General features: G+C 45.8%; 1 protein-coding gene across 1 annotated transcript in view; it reads left to right on the top strand.

Moving 5' to 3' along the window:
* Positions 1-5,404, top strand: part of LOC143289492 (G protein alpha i subunit-like) — a 109,778-nt gene extending 104,374 nt beyond the window's left edge. The window contains exon 9 of the mRNA XM_076598477.1: positions 5,072-5,404. Within this exon, the coding sequence (XP_076454592.1) occupies positions 5,072-5,277 (206 nt within the window). The 3' untranslated portion in view covers positions 5,278-5,404. The remainder of the gene's footprint in view (positions 1-5,071) is intronic.
* The last annotated feature ends 2,480 nt before the right edge of the window (positions 5,405-7,884 follow it).

Here is a 7,884-nt window from a genome sequence, read left to right as displayed (position 1 = left end):
CTGTCCCAATGTCACCCTGTCTCCCCCCACACCCTACATGCCTATAAAGGTCTGTCCCAATGTCACCCTGTCTCCCCCCCACACCCTACATGCCTATAAAGGTCTGTCCCAATGTCACCCTGTCTCCCCCCACACCCTACATGCCGGCTTATAAAGGTCTGTCCCAATGTCACCCTGTCTCCCCCCACACCCTACATGTCTATAAAGGTCTGTCCCAATGTCACCCTGTCTCCCCCCACACCCTACATGCCGGCTTATAAAGGTCTGTCCCAATGTCACCCTGTCTCCCCCGACACCCTACATGCCGGCTTATAAAGGTCTGTCCCAATGTCACCCTGTCTCCCCCCCACACCCTACATGCCTATAAAGGTCTGTCCCAATGTCACCCTGTCTCCCCCCCACACCCTACATGCCTATAAAGGTCTGTCCCAATGTCACCCTGTCTCCCCCCACACCCTACATGCCGGCTTATAAAGGTCTGTCCCAATGTCACCCTGTCTCCCCCCACACCCTACATGTCTATAAAGGTCTGTCCCAATGTCACCCTGTCTCCCCCCCCACACCCTACATGCCTATAAAGGTCTGTCCCAATGTCACCCTGTCTCCCCCCACACCCTACATGCCTATAAAGTTCTGTCCCAATGTCACCCTGTCTCCCCCCACACCCTACATACCTATAAAGTTCTGTCCCAATGTCACCCTGTCTCCCCCCACACCCTACATGTCTATAAAGGTCTGTCCCAATGTCACCCTGTCTCCCCCCACACCCTACATACCTATAAAGGTCTGTCCCAATGTCACCCTGTCTCCCCCCACACCCTACATGTCTATAAAGGTCTGTCCCAATGTCACCCTGTCTCCCCCCACACCCTACATGCCTATAAAGGTCTGTCCCAATGTCACCCTGTCTCCCCCACACCCTACATGTCTATAAAGGTCTGTCCCAATGTCACCCTGTCTCCCCCCCACACCCTACATGCCGGCCTATAAAGGTCTGTCCCAATGTCACCCTGTCTCCCCCCACACCCTACATGTCTATAAAGGTCTGTCCCAATGTCACCCTGTCTCCCCCCACACCCTACATGCCTATAAAGTTCTGTCCCAATGTCACCCTGTCTCCCCCCCCCCACACCCTACATGCCTATAAAGGTCTGTCCCAGTGTCACCCTGTCTCCCCCCCCCCCCACAGACCCTACATGTCTATAAAGGTCTGTCCCAATGTCACCCTGTCTCCCCCCACACCCTACATGCCTATAAAGTTCTGTCCCAATGTCACCCTGTCTCCCCCCCCCACACACCCTACATGCCTATAAAGGTCTGTCCCAGTGTCACCCTGTCTCCCCCCCCCCGCCCCCCCACAGACCCTACATGCCTATAAAGGTCTGTCCCAATGTCACCCTGTCTCCCCCCACACCCTACATGCCTATAAAGGTCTGTCCCAATGTCACCCTGTCTCCCCCCACACCCTACATGCCTATAAAGGTCTGTCCCAATGTCACCCTGTCTCCCCCACACCCTACATTCCGGCTTATAGGGTCTGTCCTAATGTCACCCTGTCTCCCCCACACCCTACATGCCGGCTTATAAAGGTCTGTCCCAATGTCACCCTGTCTCCCCCACACCCTACATGCCGGCTTATAGGGTCTGTCCCAATGTCACCCTGTCTCCCCCACACCCTACATGTCTATAAAGGTCTGTCCCAATGTCACCCTGTCTCCCCCCACACCCTACATGTCTATAAAGGTCTGTCCCAATGTCACCCTGTCTCCCCCCACACCCTACATGTCTATAAAGGTCTGTCCCAATGTCACCCTGTCTCCCCCCACACCCTACATGTCTATAAAGGTCTGTCCCAATGTCACCCTGTCTCCCCCCACACCCTACATGTCTATAAAGGTCTGTCCCAATGTCACCCTGTCTCCCCCCACACCCTCCATGCCTATAAAGGTCTCCCCCCACACCCTACATGCCGGTCTATAAAGGTCTGTCCCAATGTCACCCTGTCTCCCCCCACACCCTACATGCCGGTCTATAAAGGTCTGTCCCAATGTCACCCTGTCTCCATCAATGACAGTCACCATCAACAAGACAACAATGGTGACAATAACAATAAGCAGAGTAACGATAAATAGCAAGAACAATAGCTAGAACGACAAACAACAACAACTACAACAACAACAATAACAACAATATCAACACTGATAAGAACATAACAATAACAACATCCCGAGCAGGGAACAACAAACAATACACAAACAATATATCAACAACAACTAGAGCATCATCATCAACAACAGCAACAATAACATCATCGTCACGTCACCATCATCATCAACAATATTATCATTATCATCATCACCACCAACAACAACATCATCATCATCACCATCAACAATATCATTATCATCATCAACAACGACAGCAACAACAACAACATCATCACCACCACCATCAACAATATCATTATCATCATCAACAACCACAGCAACAACAACAACATCATCACCACCACCATCAGCAATATCATTATCATCATCAACGACAACATCATCATTATCACCATCTCGCTCTGGTGAGGTTGGTGCTGTAGTGGGCACCTTTCCTCCATGGCCCCACCCCCTCTGCCACTCTCAGGGGATGGTTGTCTCCCTTGGTCATATCTCTTCAGAGTCAGTAAGGTGATGAACTTTTGATCCAGAGTCCGACGGGCGCAACAACCGAGTGGTTAAAGCGTTGGACTTTCAATCTGAAGGTTCAGGGTTCGAATCTCGGTAACGGCACCTGGTGGGTAAATGGTATTTATTTTTCCTGAACCCCCTTCGTGTGTATACGCAAGCAGAAGATCAAATACGCACGTTAAAGATCCTGTAATCCATGTCAGCGTTCGGTGGGTTATGGAAACAAGAACATACTCAGCATACAACTCACCCCCATCCCCCGGAAAGCGAAGTATGGCTGCCTACATGGTGGGGTTAAAACGGTCATACACGTAAAAGCCCACTCGTGTACATACGAGTGAACGTGGGAGTTTCAGCCCACGAACACGGAAGAAGAAGAAGAAGAAGAAGAAGAAGATCCAGTGTTCACCAGTGATCGGGGTTCGAGACCCCGTTGCGGCATGGTGTTGTGGCCTTGGAAACGGCACTTCGGTTTTCCTCACTCCTCCCGGCCTAGGTTTAAATGGTAGAGAGGGCCGGGCCCTGCCTTCAGATGCCGAGCCCTTGACACAGTGGATATCAACTCACTGTCCCGATGGCCGTAAAAAGAAAAAAACAACTGTGGGGCCTTTAACCCAAACCTGTGTCCTGATAGGTATGTCAACGTTTGCAGACAGAAAGTTGTTATGATAAGGATAAAAAGAAAAGAAAAGAAAAAAAGAAACCCAAAACAGAACCCAACTGCTTTGTTTGTTTGTTTGTTTGTTTGTGTGTTTGTTTGTGTGTGTGTGTGTGTGTGTGTGTGTGTGTGTGTGTGTGTGTGTGTGTGTGTGTGTCTGTGTCCGCGGTAAACATAAACTGATTCATTTTATCTGGAAATACGTTGTCTGTCAGTAACAATTTGGATTAAACATTGAGAAAAAATATTTGTACTCGCACAAATGACAGGTTGTATGTCTTCCGGGTTAAGCCGTATTGTAGGATCGTGAATGGTATGTTTCGTTAAACCTCCATCTTCGTTGCCAGAACGTTTGTTTGGGGCTTAAATGCCTGAATCAGTTGTGCATGGATTCTTGATTTTGTATGATGCCGACCGCAAGTTGTTAAAGTTCGTGACCTCACCTCATCCACCTGTATTCTTAACATATAGCGCCCCACAAGGATGTGTTCTACCCCCATTGTTGTACTCACTATTTACATATGACTGTGCAACCCAAAATGAATATAACACCATGGTTAAGTCTGCCGATGATACTATTCTAAAAGTGCTGATTACGAACAGAGACGAGTCAAAATACAGGAAAGAAGTACCAGAACCTGTCAGCTGGTGTGATCAAAACAGCTTAAAACTCAACGTATCAAAAACAAAACAATGAATTTTAGATTTCAGGAAGACCAACTCTGACCCCTCACCACTTGCCATTAAAGACAAGCAAGTAGAGATCAATAGTGAATTAGATTCCTCGGACTGATCATTTCCAGTGATTTGAAATGGGTGAGAAATACAGATTTATTCTAAACACTACAGCGAAAAGAAATTGCGGTTGATTTCTACAAAGCGGTTATTGGAAGTGCATTAACTTTTGCTATTATTGTTTGGTACGGAAACACTTCTAAGGCAGAAATCACAACTCTGAATAGAATTGTAAAAAATACCACATAGATAACCTTTCTTGTGTTGGTTTCGAAGATACGGTGTTAAGATGGCGTTTGAACAGGTTTGGATATCACAGTCAATACCTTTGATAGTGTCTATACCTCAGGTCACTTAAGTCACGGAGCAGACGGCATCACTGTGATCGAATTTTATGTCCGAACCACCGAACATTATTTGTCGAACGACCTTGTTCAGTGTGATTATAAATGCCCGGAAATGGCATTGCCTTTGACGATTATTTTTAACGATTCATCGTAGCTGAACAGAAGGGATAGTGGGAATATTTGAAAACTTTGGTTCATATTATGATCGTAAATCAAGGAAATGTCGGTTCGATGTGAGCTGCTCGAGACAGACTTGCTCCGTTTCCATCATGCGAAACTTTTGGTTCGACAATCCTTCGTTTTTGATGTGGAGTACAGATATGAAATGGATCGCCATGTACTGTTAGCCACCCATCCCCATGTCCCCCGATCCCCCTCCATTTTCGGTTTGTTGTCCAACAGGAATCACACGTGAGCCATCAAAGTTTTGCCCCCTGTTGTTTCATTTTCTTTAAAGATAGCCGTTCCATTTTATTTCATTGCATTCATCTGCATTTTATCTTATTTCATTTTCTTATTCTATTAAGTGTATGACTGAATTATGTTGTCCTATATTTTGTTTTGTGTCGTTCTGATTTGATTGATTTCTTTTTATGTCATTACGTTTTATCTAATCCCTTTCAATTTAACCCCCACACCCCAACCATAAAAAGGTGGAAGCGACTGCGTCGAGGCGATCCACTTCCTGCAGGAAGCCTTCCGCCAGAGGGCAGCAGGGAAGCGGAACTTCTTCGTGCACGTGACCTGCGCCATTGACACGGGCAGCGTGCGGTCAGTCTTCGACTCGGTGCTGGCTTCCATCCTGCACTGCGACTCCCCTGGCACCAGCGGGGCCATGCCAGACCCGAAACTCTACTGATGACTGGACTGCACTGGACTGGGCCAGTTTGTGCCACAGCGTTTTTCTCTGTGTGAAATTCGGGCTGCTTTCCCACAGGGAGAGTTCGTCACTACAGCAGTGCAGCGGCATCCCCCCACGACCGCCCCCTCCCCCACGACCACCCACCCCCTCCCCTACGACCCCCCACCCCCTTTATTTTCCTTTCCTCAAGTCTCCTCGCGTACTCTCACTATCGAAGTGGACTTTTCTATAGAATTTTTGCCAAGGACAACACTTTTCATGGATTCTTTTACGTCCGCTAAGTGCGTTCTTGACACCTGCGGGACCTCGGTTTATCGTCTCATTCGAATGACTAGCGCCCAGACCCATCACTCAAGGTCTAGTGGATGAGCAGAACATTCTGGCGAGTGAGGGATTCGATCCTGCACGCTCAGATGGTATCGCCTCCCATGTTGACGCGTTACTACAAGGCCACCACTTCACATGAGTGACCATCGCTTTGAGATTTTAAGTCGATCGGGCATCTGCTCCTTACACACACACACACACACACACACACACACACACACACACCTACACACACACACAGATATATATATATATATATTTATCGTTTTACCAGATATGTATGGTGTCGCGAATGTGGAATTCGTGCTCACGCTTTGACACCTCCTTAATGAGTGACTGCCATGCACTGAATGAATGAATGAATGAATGAACCTCTAGCTCTAGTCGTGTGTGGCTGTTTGCTGTCGTTGTTGTTGCCGTTGCTGTTGTTGACGTTGTTGTGTTGGGTGGGAGATGGAGACGGTGGGGTGGGGGTGGGGGTGATTTAGTGGTGTCCATTTATCTGTGTCTCTGTGTGTCTCTGCGTCTGTGTCTCCCTCTCTGTCGCTGTCTCTTTCTCTGTCTCAATCTCTGTGTCTCTGTGTGTCTCTGTCTTTGTCTCTGTCTCTCTCTCATTGTATATTTCCGTCCGTCTATCTGTCTGTCTCTGTCTATCTCCCTGTCTGTTTATATCCGTCTGTCTGTCTGTGTCTGTCTATCTCCCTGTCTGTTTATATCCGTCCATCTGTCTGTCTGTCTCTTTCTCTGTCTGTCTCTTTCTCTGTCTTTGTATCCCCCCCCCCTCCCCTCTGTCTCTCCCCTCTCTCGCTTACTCTCGTGTTTTAAGCGCAAAAAAAGGCCTATGTGGTCTGTGGGAAATGTACTGTTGAACTGATCCCCCCCCCCATTTATGCTCCTCTCTCTCTCTCTCTCTCTCTCTCTCTCTCTCTCTCTCTCTCTCTCTCTCTCTCTCTCTCTCTCTCTCTCTCTCTCTCTCTCTGTGCCACGCTAGTGAGTAAGACATGACAAACATTCAAAATCGTTTTGTCAATCATGCACCTGACTGTTCGTTACCCATAATATGTCAGATCGTAATCATCATTCTTCTTCTTCTTCTTTGTTGTTGTTGCTTTCGTGATGATGATGATGATGATGATGATGATGATGATTCTTTACAACAAAGTAGTTGATGGGGAAAAGTAAATTTAAAAAAAAGAAAAAAAAGAAAAAAAAAAAGATAAGAGAACTGCCATTGCGACAGTAAACAACAACGGGGACTTTGACGATGTACAACATCAACACATAATGATATGACGATGTACAGCATCAACAAGTAATGATATGACGATGTACAACATCAACACGTAATGATATGACGATGTACAGCATCAACAAGTAATGATATGACGATGTACAACATCAACACGTAATGATATGACGATGTACAGCATCAACAAGTAATGATATGACGATGTACAGCATCAACACGTAATGATATGACGATGTACAGAATCAACACGTAATGATGGCCGCAGCCCTTCATTAAGCCCAAGGACAATAGCGAGAAGTAGAAGAAGAAGCAGAAGAAGAATACTGTGCATGTTTTGACTATGATGTTGATGTACATACGTATATATTTATATCATATACATATTTTTCCCCCGCCTTTCCTCCACAAGCCTTTTTTGTAATTGAAAAAATAAAATGAAATAAAATACAACACAATGTAAAAGAAAATAAAAGAAAAGAAAAAATCATATTCTCTGGATTTCTCATCAAAACCGGGTGCATTTAATTACCATGATTGTACACTTGTTTTGTTTTCCGTTCGATGAAATAGTATCCCGTATGTGTGTGTGTGTGTGTGTGTGTGTGTGTGTGTGTGTGTGTGTGTGTGTGTGTGTGTGTGTGTGTGTGTGTGTGTGTGTGTGCGTGTGCGTCTGTCTGTCTGTCTGTGTCTGTGTGTCTGTGTCGTTGTTGTTATTTTGTTGTTGTTGTTGTTGTTTTGTTGTTGTTGTTTTGCTTCTGAGTTAGTTTTGTTTTCCTGTGAGATTGTTCCCCCAAAACATATACATGTTAATTTATTATTATCATTATTATCATCATATTCAGTATACTATTATTATTATCATTATTATTATTACTAGTAGTAGTAGTTGTTGTAGTAGTAGTAGTATCATATTATCATTATCATTAAGACATCCTGATGAGTGCAGTTTATCAATCGCGAATTGTGTTTTCTCTTGTTTAGTGTTTCGCATTTTCGCTCATAATATCTACAATATTTGTCACACTATC

The sequence above is a fragment of the Babylonia areolata genome, chromosome 14 (assembly GCF_041734735.1).
Source record: "Babylonia areolata isolate BAREFJ2019XMU chromosome 14, ASM4173473v1, whole genome shotgun sequence".
NCBI lineage: Eukaryota > Metazoa > Mollusca > Gastropoda > Neogastropoda > Buccinidae > Babylonia > Babylonia areolata.
The sequence above is the reverse complement of the archived record's forward strand: the minus strand, read 5'-3'. Positions and strand labels throughout refer to the sequence as shown.